This window comes from Protobothrops mucrosquamatus, unplaced genomic scaffold (assembly GCF_001527695.2).
Source record: "Protobothrops mucrosquamatus isolate PMUCROS unplaced genomic scaffold, P.Mucros_1.0 scaffold1, whole genome shotgun sequence".
NCBI classification, from domain to species: Eukaryota; Metazoa; Chordata; class Lepidosauria; order Squamata; family Viperidae; genus Protobothrops; species Protobothrops mucrosquamatus.
In genome coordinates, this window is record NW_015386388.1 from 1,150,518 (window position 1) to 1,167,792 (window position 17,275).

Here is a 17,275-nt window from a genome sequence, read left to right on the forward strand (position 1 = left end):
AACTGCCTATAGTAAGGGAAAAAATATTTGAACTCCTGCTGATTTTGTACGTTTGCCCACTGACAAAGAAATGATCAGCCTATAATTTTAATGGTAGGTTTATTTTAACTGAGACAGAATAACAACAAAAAAATGCAGAAAAACACATTTCAAAAAAGTTATAAATTGATTTACATTTTAATGAGTGAAATAAGTTATTTGATCCCTTCGCAAAATATGACTTAGTACTTGGTGGCAAAACCCTTGTGGCAATCACAGAGGTCAGACATTTCTTGTAGTTGGCCACCAAGTTTGCACATATCTCAGGAAGGATTTTGTTCCATTCTTCTTTGCAGATCCTCTCCAAGTCATTACGTTTTCGAGGTAGACATTTGGCAGCTCAAACCTTCAGCTCCCTCCACAGATTTTCTATGGGATTAAGGTCTGGAGACTAGCTAGGCCACTCCAGGATCTTAATGTGCTTCTTCTTGAGCCACTCCTTTGTTGCCTTGGCCATGTGTTTTCGGTCATTGTCATGCTGGAATACCCATCCATGACCCATTTTCAATGCCCTGGCTGAGGGAAGGAGGTTCTCACCCAAGATTTGACGGTACATGGCCCCTCCATCGTCCCTTTAATGAGGTGAAGCCCTGTCCCCTTAGCAGAAAAACACCCCCAAAGCATAATGTTTCCACCTCCATGTATGACAGTGGGGATGGTGTTCCTGGGGTCATAGGCAGCATTCCTCCTCCTCCAAACACAGCGAGTTGAGTTGATGTCAAAGAACTCTATTTTGGTCACATCTGACTTCACTTTCACCCAGTTCTCCTCTGAATCATTCAGATGTTCATTGACAAACTTCAGACGAGCCTGTACATGTGCTTTCTTGAGCAGGGACACCTTGAGGGCGCTGCAGGATTTCAGTCCTTCACGGCATAGTGTGGTACCAATTGTTTTCTTGGTGACTATGGTCCCAGCTGCCTTGAAATCATTGACAAGATCTTCCCATGTAGTTCTGGGCTGATTCCTCCCCATTATCATCATCATTGCAACTCCACAAGGTGAGATCTTGCATGGAGCCCCAGACCGAGGGAGATTGACAGTTATTTTGTGTTTCTTCCATTTGTAAATAATCGCACCAATTGTTGTCACCTTCTCACCAAACTGCTTGGCGATAGTCTTGTAGCCCATTCCAGCCTTGTGTAGGTCTACAATTGTGTCCCTGACATCCTTGGGGAGCTCTTTGGTTTTGGCCATGGTGGAGAGTTTGGAATCTGTTTGATTGATTGCTTTTGTGGATAGGTGTCTTTTATATAGGTAACAAGCTGAGACTAGGAGCACTCCCTTTAAGAGAGTGCCCTTAATCTCAGCTCGTTACCTGTATAAAAGACACCTGGAAGCCAGACATCTTGCTGATTGATAGAGGATCAAATACTTATTTCACTCATTAAAATGGAAATCAATTTATAACTTTTTTGAAATGCATTTTCTGGGGGGTTTTTGTTGTTATTCTGTCTCTCACTGTTAAAATAAACCTACCATTAAAATTATAGACTGATCAGTTCTTTGTCAGTGGGCAAAGAACAATGTACAAAATCAACGGAGGATCAAATAATTTTTTTCCTCACTGTATATACTCAGACGTTACTTTAACAGCTCTTAGATTCTTGGTTAGGACTTGAACTGTTAAGTTTTACTAGTCCCAGACTGTGAATTGAATTGAAGTCTAAATCTTAAATAATAATAATAATGATAATGATGACAATGAATAATGCCCTTCCATCCATGCAGCGACATTGACAGACTCTACCTACCAAGGCAAATAGGTGGGCATGGATTGTTGAAGAAGAACATCAGATGGTTGAAAAAGAAAAAAGAGCTTTGGAAGAATATCTGAAGGACAATGAAGAAGATGCACTGAAGTTAGTATGCTGGGAAGGCTTACTGAATACTGAAGAGTCCAAACTGGCCTACAGAAAGACCAAATGCAGAACAGAATGGAGCCATGGGAAGACAAAGCACTACATGGCCAGTCCATTAAAAAAAATAACAAGAAAAGCAGATAATAACAAGACCTGGCAATAGCAAAGGTAATAGCTAAGAACAGGAAAGTTGAAGAAAGAGACTGAGGGGCTAATTCTGGCTGCACAAGACCAAGCCTTAAGGACAAATGCATTCAAAGCCAGAATTGAGAAAATATTAACGGACAGTAAGTGCCACTTAAGCAAAGAAGTTGAAGAAACAATGGACCACCTAGTAAGGCACTGCAAGAAGATTGCCCAAACTGACTACAAGCAGCAGCATGACAAAGTAGCAACAATGGTACATTGGAAGATCAGCAAGAAATATTATTTGCTTGCATGCAAGAACTGGTGGGACCATTAAATAGAGAAAGTCATAGAAAACAAAGAAGTTAAATTGCTCTGGGACTTTAGAATTCAAATAGACAGGCACCTGCCATGTATCACCTCAGACTTAACCATTGTCAATAAGAAAGACAAAAAAGTCTGGATAGTGGATGTGGCAGAGCCTGGAGACAGCAGAATAGAAGAGAATAGAAGAGAAAGAATGGGAGAAGATAACAAAATACAAATAGAAATAGAACAACTGTGCCAAGATAAGCAAGAGTAATACCAATAGTAATAGGTGCCTTGGGTGCAATCCCAAAACAAGTGGAGCATCACTTGAATACCATTGGCATTGACAAATTTGCCATCAGTCAGTTGCAAAAGATAGCTGACAGCTTCCATTCTGCGACAATATCTATAACACCATAAAACATCCAGATCTGCCTATCCCAGATCCTTAACAGTTCTTAAGTCCTTGGTTAGGACTTGAACTATTAAGTTTTTACCAGTCCCAGACTGTGAATCGAATTGAAGATTAAATCAATAGTAGTAGTAGTAATAGTAATAGTAGTAGCAGCTCAAGATCAAGACTCTATGAACTGCATAGATTCTGGTTGAAATCACTAACAAGTTTGCATGCAAGATTAGCAAACCAGATGAATCAGGATCTGGAAACCAGAAAATAAAAAATGGCTAACAACTGGAAGAAGTTTTTTGATTCAAAAGAATGCAGAAAAGGGAAATAAATTTAAAAATTACAGGACAATCACTTGGCTGCCAACAACATACAAATTACTTACAGGCATTATTGCAAACCAAATTTATGGATATCTAGAAAATAAGGATATATTACCTGTAGAACAGAAAGATGCTGCAAAAATTCAAGAGGAACCAAAGACCAACTGATGATTGATAAATTGGTTTTGTAGAATTCAAAGAAAAGACTAACCAACATGTTCATGGCCTAGATTGATTATAAGAAAGCATTTGATTCTGTTCCACACAGCTGGATTGAGAAATGCTTAAATATTTTTGGAATTAGCAGCAACATCCAAAAATTCCTGAAGACTTCCATGAAGCTAGGGCAACCTAAGTTGATGGCCTGTGGAGAAGAACTTCGTGAAGTTGAATCAAATGAAGAATCTTCCAAGGCGACTCATTGTCACCTGTGTTATTTGTACTTTCGATGATACCACTAACAAACATTTTGAACAAAACAAGCTATGGCTATGAATTAGTTTAAAAAGGGTTAACATTTTCCCATTTGCTCTATATGGATGATTTAAAACTGTTTGGAAAAACAAAAGCTGAATTGCAGCTCACTGCTGAAAAGCACCAAGGAGTTTAGCATAGACATTGAGATGCAATTTGGTATTGACAAATGTACAACAATTGCTGTTAAGGCAGGAAACATTGTTGAAGATGATGGATTCACACTTGATAATGAAGAGTTGATAAAAGCAGTAACACCAGAAGAAGGGTACAAGTACTTAGGAGTTTTGGAAGCATCTGACCTGTTGCACAACAAGTCAAGGAAGTTACTTCAATGAAATACATAAAGTGATTCTGTAAAATCTTGAAATCAAAGCTAAGTGGAGGAAATATCATAAAGGCAATTAACACCTGGGAGTGCCTATAATATGAAACTCAGCTGGAATAATTGATTGGACTTAACTAGAACTTGATAACTTGGATCGAAAGAAAAGAAAATTAATGACAATGCACAGTGCTCTCCAACCAAAAAGTCATATTGATTGATTGTACTTGCCTAGATGTCAGGGTGGCAGAGGATTCTTACAAGTGAAACAAACTGAAAGAGGAAAAACACGGCTTAAATGACTACATAAAAAAAGCGAAAGAGTCTCTGCTGAAGGAGGTGAACAAGGAAAACCTCTTGAAAACAATGAGATTGAAAACAATATTGAAAGGAATCAATTGATCATTGAGTTTCTAACTGGAAAAAGAAGCCTATGCACAGTCAATATCTGGAGGACATTAAAGGGAAAGTAGATACAAAGCTAACATGGAGATAATTGAGATCAGAGGTGCTGAAGAAAGAAATTGAAGGTTTCGTTTTGGCTGTCCAAGAACAAGCTCTGCAGACCAATTCCATGAAAGCAAAAATTCAACATGTCAGTAACCAAAGCAAATGTCACTTATGCAATGAGAAACATGAAACAGTGGATCACCATATCAGTGGCTACAGCAAAATCTTATAGACTGATTATCTACAACGTCATGATCAAGTTGCCAAAAATCATAGATTGGAAGCTTTGCCGGAAGCTTAGGTTTGAATCTAGAAAAAATTACTGGGAACACCAAATTGATAAAGTTCTTGAAAATGATATCTGGTCCACAACACGCCTGACATCACTATTGTGGAAAAGAAAAAAACTCTGGTTCATTGATATGGCAATACCAGGTGATGCACAAATTGAAGAGAAACAACTAGAAAAAATAATGAAATACCACAATCTGCAAATTGAACTTGAGCGATTGTGGAGGAAGAAATCAATGGTTGTACCAATAGTAATAGGAGCCCTTGGAGCAATACCCAAAGGGTTGCCTACATACATGGAAATTTTGAACTTATCAGACCTGAATATTCTAATTTTTGTGAAAAACCACCTTACTCAGAACTACCTATATACTCAGACATTACCTTAATAACTCTTAGATCCTTGGTTACGACTTGAACTGTTAAGTTTTTACCAGTCCCAGACTGTGAATTGAATTGAAGATTAAATCATCACCATTATTATTATTATTAATATTAATATTAATATTATTATTATTATATTAGGGTATGTGCTAAGGGATCAAAAAGCCATGAACTAAACTCACTTAGGGACCTGTTAAAGCAAATAAAGATTGAAGTTGAGATGTATTGCTTTCTACTCTTAGAGACTAAAAATAATGCCAAAGGATTTAGTTCCTAAGCTTGGTGTTTGCCTTCCAGCTTGGAAAGTTATGTGAAGCAATAGGAGACTGTACAAATGCTATCAAACTGGACGACACATACATCAAGGCCTATCTAAGAAGAGCACAGTGGTAAGAATGGGCATCTAAAATTGGAGGCAGGGGAATACCTGACTTAGTAATTAAAAAAACAATTTTTTTAGACAGAACAAAAAATGGTGTCGGGAGCATATCATTAAAAAGAACAATTCCAAATAATGCTAGGAAAGACTAGTCTAATCTAAGAAGTAGTGAAGATACTAAATCTTTTGATTTAGAATGTTCTGATACCAAATATTAGCTAAGTGAATTGACTGCATTGGGAAGAATATAAAGGTAATCCTTATTTAGCAACCTCAACTAGGTTGCTGAATGTTAATGTTCAACTTTCCTTTGCTGTACAGACCTGCTGAGGTCATAAATATGAGGAGTGAGGAGCATGGTGGCTCACATGGTTAGGATGCTGGATTGACGACTAGCAAGCCTATGTTTGAGACCCAAGTGTTGCTGTGTAGTGGGGCGAGCTCCATTCGCTCCAGCTCCTGCTGACCTAGCGGTTCAAAAGAAAGTAATTACGAGTAGATACCACTTCCATGAGCACTTTAATGGGGACGTGAAAGGAGCCCCCCATAATGTCACCAGCTAATCCTTTCAACCAGGAAGCGAACGGGATGGGACAGAATGAGATCTTCATAATTGCAAGTGGTTGCTAAATGAGGCAATTGCTAAACAATAAAAAAACAACTATTTTCCTTTTTGAAAAATTTCTCCATGTACTTTCACTCTCTTGTTTTTACATTGAGAAGTTTAGAACTATATTCTTGCTTCTTCTCACTCCAGATTTCATTCCAAACCTTTGAGATAATTGGGGTTAAAATGCACCAGATCAAAACTATTCCATGAATTTCTGCTAGATTCAGCTGCAGTACTCTGTTGTAGAAATTAGGCCACGTTGCTCATCATACCAAATTTGATTTCCTGTAAATTACTTTTCTATACAGTACAGTACTTCCTCCCTGACTTGGTAGGTATGTAGAAATTGGTCATAGCTGAAAAGTGGGTTAGGAGAGGTTTCTCCTTCCCTTTAGCTCAAATCATTTTCTGATTTTTTTTTCCTCATTTAATCTGTTGTAATTTGTAGCTTATTTTGAGACTTATAAGGTTAATTATGCTTCTGCCTAGTTACATGGACACAGAGCAGCATGAAGATGCTGTGAGAGATTATGAAAAGGTTTACCAGACAGAGAAAACTAAAGGTAAATATAGAGCATTTACTTCTGGACTTCACTGGCCTTTTATAATATTTATTAGCTGATCCAGGCTACTACAACTTTTATAGTGGTTAGGGATAATGGGTACATTAGCTCAGTATTGCTTAAAACTGGTCTTAATTATTATTTTCAGACAATCTTACTTGACTTATATCACACTTTTTTCACTCAGGAGCTCAAGGCAGCATGCATAGTGCTCGCTCCTGTTTTTTTTCACTACAACAACTCTGTGAGGTAGGTTTGTCTGAATGAGAGCAATTGAGCAAAGTCATGTTTCCATGGCTAGGGCCACTCTGGAGCCTGGATAGTAGCAATTATATCTCACTGACTTCTTCAGTCTGAGTTTTCTTGGTATTTAAGACATATTAGATAACCCAAGACCTATTGGGTCATTCTTTCAGAGATATTTACTTACTTACCTCTTGGCCACTTCTGTGCACACATTCACTGACCCTTTCTACACTTTCCTCACGCTGTTTCACACTTCCATGCACCTTCCCTAACCCTCGCCACAGCACCTGTGTGCACTAACCTTCCCTCACAACCTCACACCCCTCCATCTCTGTGCACCCCCTCATTCACTCCTCCATCCAGCAGCCATTTACCTACTTGGCAGCCTGAGATTTCCAACTTCCTGCCAGTTTCCCCGATAATTTTCCTTGTGGAAAGCTGGCAGGGAGCATTAGAAATGATGATCGCATGACTGTGGCAGCCGAGTTTCAGTTCTACTGGAATGATAGATCTCAGGCTTTGGACACATTCTTTAAGTTACCCCATTTGAGGTACTTTGATTCTAAAATGATTGCCCTATCACGCACAGTTTCACCCAATTAACGACTACAAATAGGCAAACAGGAGATTTTTAGTAGTATATAGTTAGATTCCAGACAAACAGCTGTTGGTAGTTCTAATTTATCCCCTTTTAAAAATAAACTAAATTGGGAGCCATCATTCTATCTAATGACAACAAATCTTAACTATTGTATATTGCATCAAAATGTACTTTATTAATCCTGAATTTCCCCTTATTTAGCCTGCTTGGAGGAGAATTGCATTCATTGTGTAATTTGTTCTTGCAGCTAAAAACGTTTCCCTCTCATATATTGTAGAACACAAACAGCTACTCAAGAATGCACAGATGGAATTGAAAAAGAGTAAAAGGAAAGATTATTACAAGATCCTGGGTGTGGATAAGAATGCCTCTGAAGATGAAATTAAAAAAGCATACCGGAAACGGGCCCTAATGCATCACCCAGGTACAAAAAAAGTTGCCCCAGTTCCACTGTTAACTTTTCAGAGATTCTTTAACTGAGGGAACTAGAATGTCATGACAGGAATATACTTGACAATGTAAGCTTTCTTACAAAGGCTCCTCTGTTGTCTGCTTAGTGCAAAGACCCTCCTCTCCCCTTTTTTAACATTGCCCAAGCTTTGATTGGGTGAAAAAGATGGGGTGAGAATGTAGTTGTCTCAGAAGACAACATTGCTGGACTTTTGAGCCATTACAGGAATTGTGATTATCATTGTGCTAGGAGTTTAACTAGTAAGTGATACAAATCAAATATTCAAAAAGGTGCATTGATATGAGTTTTTTGATACTGCTACATTGTCAGTAAAGTTCAAGAAGATAGGATAAGTGACTTGAGGACTTCTTTTTGTTTTTCTTCTGACTAAGTTATTGAGTTCCAACTTCTCTGGAACTGAGGGTGCTCAGCAATGAGTCCTTTCAATAGGAGCAAGAAGGGAATATTCAAAAGTACTGAAGAAGATTGTTTTTCTTTTCTTGTTTAGAAAGTGGCATGATGCAATTTCAATTTTTACAGTTCTATTTGAAATGGAATAATTGCTCCATTGTCATCCTCTACAATTCTCTCAACACAGTTATGTACAATACACTATAAAACAGATGGTTTCACACCATCCCCTCAGTACTACATGGCCTTTATCCAAGCACATTTAAAGAACTCAAATATAAAATTCCTAATATTTTCACAAAAATATAATACTGAAATAAACTTTCAGACGAAAAGTTATAATAGTTCCAAAGGAGCCAGGAAACTACAGGTAGTCCTTGAGTTACAATAGTTCACTTAATGATGGTTCAAATTTATGACACCCCCCCAAAAAAAAACTACTTAAAAAACAGTCCCGAAGTTACGAATGTTGCAGCACCAGAGCAGTCGTTCACTCCTATGACCGACCATAGAGATGCTGCAACATTCCCCCTGCCTATTCCCCCTGCCCATCCTGTCACCCATCGCTCACTTACCTTTTGAAAATAGGAAATAGAAACTATAAGAAGCAGCTGTCTTCTTATATATCCTTCTGTCCTCTTTGCAAAAGGCATTTGACGAGGAGAATGTACCCCTGCAGACCTCTGTTCTCCATGCCAAAAGCCTTGAGCAAAGGGGACAGAAACTTGGGGAAGGTGCGAAATCGCGCCCCTGAAAGCTCCTGTCTTTACAAAAAGCTTTTTGTGTGAAGAATGGAGGCTTGCAGCTTTTTGCAAAGAGGACTGAAGACTCCATTTTTTGAATGCTGGGAGAAGAGAAAGAAACCATAGCGTCTGGAGAGACTTGATCATTGAGATCTTCGAAAGATAAGTGATACTTCGTAGGCCCAGTACCTGTGGAGACTCGGTAGGACAGGATGGGGGATGGGGAACATGAGATACCTCAGTGGGTCAGCAGAGGCCTTGGGTGTCGGAAGCACTAGGCTCCCCATGGTCTTCCCCACCCTGAGATATCTCATGTGCAGTTAATGACCTGTGTGTTCAATTAACGAATGCATTGGGTAAAACAGGGAGAGATCATGTTCATTTAATATCCAATTAACAAATCCTCGAGAATTATCTCTATAGGGTTGTGATCTTGACTTGCTCCAGAGTAGAAAATATTATTGCCAATAGTTGTTAAAAAAAAATCATTGCTGAGACTAAATCAGTTTGACTTCTGCCAAAAAACATTTGCCTCATCGAAGAATCAGAGGCTCCTATCAATGTATGACAAAATGAGCAAGCTTCAGTTACGGAATGATGACATTATGAAAGATAATAGAGCTGAAATTTAGTTGCTAAATGATGTAATATGACAGAAAAAGAGCAAAAATGCTCTGTAACTAGAGGCTTTTCTCCTACTCTTTTTTTCCCTCCATCTGGGTTTGAAGAAAAATAGCTATAAGACTCTATCATGCATTGCCCTGTCACTTATGATGTGAAGGCAATTTTCAGCATGTTCTCTGAAGCTATGAGATTTTGAGGTTTTCCATTTCCACTCAGCATCTGGAATTGCCAACTTTCCTTTAATACCCATGAAATCCTGCCACCAACCCCAAATTATCCACTATTCTTTTGAGCGCAGTTTTATTTCTGCTGTTGCTCATTAGCTAATTGGAAATTTGTTTATATTCATTATTCCTGGTCATGAAAAGCAGACACGGTAAGAAAAAAAAATAAGAGAAACAATGGGAGATTGGAACTCAGGGGTAGAAATACTCACGCAAACTAAAGCTCCTCCTAGAGGGTTTGTGGGTGAGTTCAGTGCAAGTGCATACATTAATCTCTCAAAATCCATAGGTCATTCTTTGTTTCTGTTACTTAGGGTAACACTCTTTCTAATTGCAAATCCCCATTGTTATTTTTTTTTGTCCTTGATAATGGAACAGGTTTTTTTTATTCCAAGTTATTCATTTAGAACATTATGAAGAATTGTTACAATTCCCACTATACAATTGTACCTCACTTATCTTTGTTGTTTCTAAGCTACAATAGAGAGCTGAAATCTGCTAGAGAACATACAGAAAGGTCATATATTTGTTGTAATTAACTGGAATCTACAGATTAAAAAATGCAATAAATAATTTTCAGATTATATATTGCCTGCCCTAAAATATTGGCACTAATTACCAATTGCTTAGTAGGAAACAATTTGATCTTTGGTATTAATTTTTAAAGCTCTAAATAGCTTACAGTCTAGCTACTTGAAGAACCATGATTTCCATTGTAAACCTGTTTGGATATTCAGATCCATATGAAAGGTGACTCAGAAAAGGCCTTGTTTTTAACATATTTGCCCCGAGTAATTAGTTGAATAGAAAGGCAGGAGAAAAATCTAGTAACACAAATCTGCTTCAGTACTTAATTAATAAATAAGTAAATTAAGCTTCTCCTCACACTAAATTTGTATCACTTTGATAAACAGCTTTTTTTTCACCTGTTTATTAGAATCAATTATTCTTTCTCATTGCAGTTAGGCTTTTTTCCTCTCTGTCTCTCTCACTGCCTCACCCACCAATCCCACATATTAATTTTTTTGGGCAGATCGGCATAGTGGAGCAAGTGCTGAAATCCAAAAAGAGGAAGAAAAAAAATTCAAAGAAGTTGGTGAAGCCTTTACCATTCTCTCTGATCCAAAGAAAAAGGCTCGTTATGACAGTGGCCAGGATCTAGAAGAAGATGGCATGAATATGGGAGGTAAGTGCTAAAGAGGGCTTTTAATTAGTGACTTTTCTGTGCATAGGTGCTTAGTTATGGAATGGGAACAAGGAGGGTCCACATATACTCAAAATTTTGAGAGAAGTGTTCTATATTTTTTATATAATGTTATATATTATATAAAATTGAATTTGATTATTACTTTCACTTAATGTCTAATAGCATAATCAAAAGGTTTGGAGATTGAGGGCAAGGCAAACATAAGAAAAAAAAATGAATGCTGCAAAATATTATAGAAGCTTTTCAGAACTTTTATGACTATAAATGTAAATTTAAACAAGAATTCCTTCTCATGTGCTTTTTTTTTCTTCACTTATACTTCCCAATAGATTTTGATGCTAATAATATCTTCAAAGCTTTCTTTGGAACACCTGGAAGTTTTAGTTTTGAAGGTGGGTCATCTTTCACACTGTATATTAAAAAGAAGGAGGTCCTGCTTTTGAATAGAAAAGCAGCCTGTAGCTATCAATTGAGGCAGTGTCTCTCGATCCTTCATTTCAGGACAAGTGGGGAACCTGTTAAGTTTTGGTCCCAGGAATTCAGTAGAGGTGGTTTCATTTATACAAAATATAGTTCCAGCAGGGGACCCTTAAAGTGTTTCACTCTCCAGATCTTAGTCCCCTTTAAGGGTGCCAATAAATGTGCTTTAGGCCTTTATGTGCTGTGCCCAAAGCTTACGTTTTATGTATTGATTGATATTTCATATTTCTAAACATCTCCCTCAGACAGGGGCTTTGGGTGGTATATAATGTAATATAATTGATAAATAAAACAACATAAAAGCATTAGCATTAAATTAGGATTAAAAGTTTTAAAAGTATAGACTAATGACAATTAAACATCAAAAGGATAAAAATCCTAACATGGCCATTTAACAGTGGTTATTACCAGGAGGGTGTGTGTGTGTGTTTGTGTATGCTCTCATGGAACTAGCAGCCCCAAGGCTGAGTAGCCTGACCCTCCTGCAAGACCACAAAGCCAAGTTTGACCCCTTTGCAGAAGGACAAGATATTGGGGGCTTTATATGCATGATATCAGTTGTGGATTTGTTTGTTTAATCAAGGTTTGATTTGCTAGGAAACCTTACTTCCTTTCCTTGCCAGTCACTCCAAAATGCATCTGTTCCCATAATACAATTTTTTTGTTCAATTTCATGGCTTTTCTGAGTGGGCTACAGAATATCTGCCTTTGTTTAAAAGATCTCAGTATTGCAACAATTGCTTTGATGATTTGCTTACTTAATTTGCTAATCTGTATGTCTTTGTCTTTCAGCTTCTGGACCTGGGAATTTCTTTTTCCAGTTTGGCTAAACTGCAAAACAGATCCATTTCACCTACTGAAATCCACAGTTTCCCTGACCTGCTTCATTTAATTTCAAGTTTCATCTTCCCTTCATTGCATCTCAGCATTTCTTAGGGCTGTGGCATTTTTTCTGTTGGAAACATCAATTTTTTGTGTGTGCTTTAGAGTGTGATGAGAAAATCAGCATTTGAAGGGAAGGGAGCTGTTAAGAAATACACATTTTGTTTGTTTATTGTTAACTTTATATAAAAGAGAGAGAAAGAGAGAAAAATCTTTGGATTTCTCCATTAAATAATTTAAGATTCCTAAGCTGCTGGGACTTCATTCAGGGAATCCTTACATTTTGAAAACTGGATATGCCATGCCTTTATGGGGTTCACAATGTGGGGAAATTGAATTGAGTTTTTTTTTACTTTGGTTGTATTGTACTGGCTGTAGCCATATTGAACCTTATTTCCAGAAACATTTCAGACACTTGAGAAATACAAAGAAGTTTATGAATTATTCCCTGAGTCATTTTTGGAACAAGAGTTGCCTCTTCTCAGCACTTTCTCTTAATATTCCCAGAGTCTCTTTCTTTGAGGAACAGTTTCTGTTTCCAGTTGCTTGAGTTCTTCAGGAAAATGGTAAGGGCTGATAATGGCTTCCAGATCAACATGTACACTTGATTTCATTGAAAAGCGCATAAAATCTGAGGTGATTGTCAGGTGTTATGAAGGGTGTGTGTGTGTGTGTGTGTGTGTGTGTGTGTTGGATCTGCAGTGCATATTTCACACATCCACATCAACATGTGATGTCATGGTTCTTACTTGCATGCATAAGTCCACATTTTTGATGTTGAGATTTTTTAGAATTCACCAACAACATGTTGAATGTGTAAAATAAGAAATTCAGCATTATTTGAGGGGAGAGAACTCTAATAGTAGCCAGCCACACTGAAGTTCCTGATATTTTTTTAAAGTTTTGCTCAAGTTTTGTACCATATTGATGACTACCTAATCTATAATATCATTTCTGCTGAGGACAATTAGCTCATTCCTTTTTCCATAATTGTAAAAATCATAAGTAGACCATCATTTCTAGCAGTATTTCAATTGAACCATTTTATATTAGGTGGTTTTTATCATTTTATGGTGAAACTCGTCCTTATAGTCTTCCTTAGTTTTCCTCAATTCAGGCTACATTGGCAGATGAGGGAAGCTGAAATCTCAGTACATCTAACGAAATCAAATTGGGGAAGGTTAGCCTAGAAGGTCAATATTGCGATGAATGAAATTGCTCAACACAAGAAAGGAGTGGTGTTTGCATGTTTGCATTACAAACAGGTTATAGCAACTTTCTATTTATGAGACCAGGGGAAAAGTTGATAAAGAACCTCTAAAATATAATCATTTACAAGATTTTTAAGCTATTCTTATGCAGTGCCTGGATTTCTGCTCAGTGAAATGTCAGATATTGGTTCAATATGAAACATTGTTTTAAGAGGGGCCAGATTATGTCCTGGGAATAATCCTTTATTTTTCAAGCTAATGAGTTCTGACAAACTTTAGGAATAACAGTAAATTAGACTTTGTCTGCATCATTTCCTTTAATAGTTCCAAATTGAGATACTCAAAAAGTGGATAAAGAAACTGAGAGACGGCCAGGAATTAAGTGAGAAACTAAAGAGGGAAGAGAATAAAGTCAGGAGCTTGACCTCAGCCAAGATTGCATGCCAATTCCTGGCCAGCAAATGGTAAATACTGAATCGTTCAGGATTTCATTGCGCAGTCAATTTCTACTGGCAGAATTATTGGTTTCGGTTGAAGTTATATATTTAAAGGAGTTATTTGGTGGAATTATGTTGTGTCCATTCTCTATTAAAGGTAATGACAAACGGGATTGTTCAGAAACTGCACAAAAAGCTATGAAATCAATCATCTCCCTCTTCATTATTTTATGTTGGAAAAGTTAAAATAACAGCATGTTATCTTCAGAGACTGAGGTATCGAGAATCAATCCTGGATTCTGTGAATTTTCTAACTCTTTGCAATAATTTTATTTTAAAACTTCACAGAGGATTATAAGAATATTAAGAGTTTCAGTGGATGGCAACCTGGTTTTCTGATCATCTCTACACAACTGGGAGTAGTATTAAAGATAACTTACAAGGTTACTTTCTCCACAACACAAGTATTTTAGATATTTTTTTGTCATACCCAGAAGTCAGTGATAAAAGATTCCTGGACCTTAAAACTGACTGCAACCTAAAGAGTGATGAATGTTGTATTACTTTGCCTTTCTGCCTTGTTTTTGATTATCTACAATTCTTCTCATTGCAGTCATTAAGGATGTTACAACAATTTTTGCATTATATATTAGGCCATGTACAACCTCCTTTAGAAATTCTCCACCCTAGTAATAATCATTTTATAATTTGAATTTGATTCTTAGCTCTCAAATTTTGTCGTTTTTTTAATTAGCCAAGCTATCTTTAAGAGGTACCAAAAATTATGTGTGACTGATAAGCAAAGGGTTAAATCGCTATCTGTCTGTAAAGATATGCATTGTCAGAATGTTGCAGTGATCATAATAAGGTGAAATGATACATTACCTTTTTGATATGGACCCTTATGGAAACTCCCTGAGAATCAAGAATGGGTATAGAGATGGGCTCAAACATTCTTTTTACTGCTAGTTAGCTTGCCACAGGAGGAAGGCATACATTGCTGGTAATGTTAAGTAATATCACTTAACTATTTAAAAGTATCACTTTTTCCCACCATATGTGTAGACAAAATCTCTTAAGCAGGGAATTAAGAGCCAAGACTTTCTCATGTAGTAATGCATGAGACAATTTCTTTGGTGATGTAGATCTAAAAGCAGTATATTTTAGGAAAACTTGCAATTTTTGCCTACACTTGAACAGGTGTTCTTGCATGCATTGTGCTGTCTTTGCTGTACAGATACATTTACAAGGAATGCCTGAGCAGAAGGCAGGTAAACTAATGTTCAAGCCACCTGAAGAAAGGCTATTTGGCTAGGAATAGAGAGCATATCATTCTAGACTTCTTAATAATCCATTTGTTGCATGATCTGTTCTTAAAACATCATCCTGTCCCCTTTACTTTCTCCTGTAGATAGTTTCAAACACATGGATAGCCATATTGCCCCACTTCAACCTTTTCACTTATCTGAGGAAGATTATTTAAACAAAAAGTAGTGACTGTTCATTAAGCAGGATTATAATATGTTTATATGCAGCATTTTGAACCAGACTGGCAAACCCATATGCAATTAATATTAATTTTATTATAAAATGTATATGATGTACAAAAAATAAACACTCCAGATCTCACTGGTCTTATGCTTCTTTAAACTGAGTAGACACTGCTGAGACTGAGTGTGGTGACATGATGCTGGGTTGAATAATTGGGAGGAGGGGGGGGAAATTCCACAAATCTGATGGTCAGCGTTAAATTATATGAGTTATGCAACTAGTTTATTTTTTTGATGGAAAAAGAAGTAGGCAGGAAGACCACCGATGTTAAAACTGAGACCCAGGGGTTTTGATTATGTACTATGACTGTTCAATTTTTTTTTAAAAAAAGTGCTTCACAACACACAGGTGTGTATTTGAATTATCTCTATTGGAATCTTTAAAGGAGCCATGCCTTTTTCTTGCCTCATATAGCTGCTTTAGAAGCGCTCTGGTTCTCTTTCTATGCATGGCTGCTTTGCTTTGGGGGCACCCGGAGACTCATGGAGGTGTCCAGAAGTCCTTCCAAAGCAGCATCCATGAGCATCTTTCATAAGAAGAAATAACTGGTGGTAAACTAGTTAACATTTGTGCCCAATTTCAGTCCTTCATCTATAGACCTATAAAAAGCCCAATCTCTTCTCTGCATATAATGTGGAACTTCAGGCTAGCAAAGGCTTGAGTAAAGAGTTCCGCCTAATGTAAATATCAACACAAACATTTTCTGCATGTTAATACATTTATTTCAGTGTATTTTACAGTCACTGTGAATCTTAACTATTCTGTAAAGTTGAACAAGAATTATTGTTTCAAGTTACATCAAAACCATTGAAATGTGCTACTTAGGGGTTTTTAAAAAAGCTTTGACCATATTTGAGTTGTATTAACAGTAATTTGATGTTTAAACATATATTTAAGAACTGACACAAATATTTTGCAAATGCAAGTTACATTATGTTTCCTGAGCAATAGCACAACCAGCTTTTTCTTGTATAGCTAAGCATTCAAGAAAAGTAAATGACCCAACCATCCACCTATCTTCCTTTATATATTGGATGTCTATAATTCTAAGTTTCAAGTGATGCATGTTTTGCAATTTGTTTTGTAGCTTTCATTGTATAATAGTTAACTAACTCCCATTTTACACTAGCTCCCATTAAGAGCATAATGAATGTGAGTATATCAAAAGCATAATCACGAATTACATAGGACAACTATTGTCACTATTCACATTGATGGTAAAAAAAAATCTGTTCTAGTCCAATGTTCTTGTCCTATATTTGATTTCCTATAGTTCTGAATTAACCTGGCTTAAAATCATTCACAGCAAAGATAATATTGATTATGAATGAATACTGTTGTTCTAACTAATTGAAGGGCATCAGTTTTGCAAAAGCTGGCCTTGGAGAATTTTTTCTCAAAATAAGGATCATGTTCATTGAGACTAAATCCTATGCGTTAGAGGTAAAGGGATGACTAACAATGTTATGAATAAATCAACTCAAAAGTGGGGATTAGTTCAGATGTGTATTGCCCAGCTTTGCAATAATGTGAAAGACAGCACTACTCTAGATAAACACTTGGGTTGCTGACATACTGTTTATACAGTTCCTGCTCAAAGGAAAGTAAGCAGACTATGTGTTCAACTAGACTTACTTGGGGGACCTTAAATCAGTTGTATACACAA

At 36.9% G+C, this 17,275-nt stretch overlaps 1 protein-coding gene across 3 annotated transcripts in view; it reads left to right on the top strand.

Moving 5' to 3' along the window:
* DNAJC7 (DnaJ heat shock protein family (Hsp40) member C7) overlaps positions 1 to 12,851 on the top strand; it is a 42,199-nt gene extending 29,348 nt beyond the window's left edge. For all 3 annotated transcript variants that reach the window (XM_015832219.1, XM_015832220.1, XM_015832221.1), the window contains 6 exons: positions 5,287 to 5,378; positions 6,468 to 6,541; positions 7,666 to 7,812; positions 10,875 to 11,027; positions 11,378 to 11,440; positions 12,321 to 12,851. In XM_015832219.1, the coding sequence (XP_015687705.1) occupies positions 5,287 to 5,378; positions 6,468 to 6,541; positions 7,666 to 7,812; positions 10,875 to 11,027; positions 11,378 to 11,440; positions 12,321 to 12,358 (567 nt within the window). In that variant the 3' untranslated portion in view covers positions 12,359 to 12,851. The remainder of the gene's footprint in view (positions 1 to 5,286; positions 5,379 to 6,467; positions 6,542 to 7,665; positions 7,813 to 10,874; positions 11,028 to 11,377; positions 11,441 to 12,320) is intronic.
* The last annotated feature ends 4,424 nt before the right edge of the window (positions 12,852 to 17,275 follow it).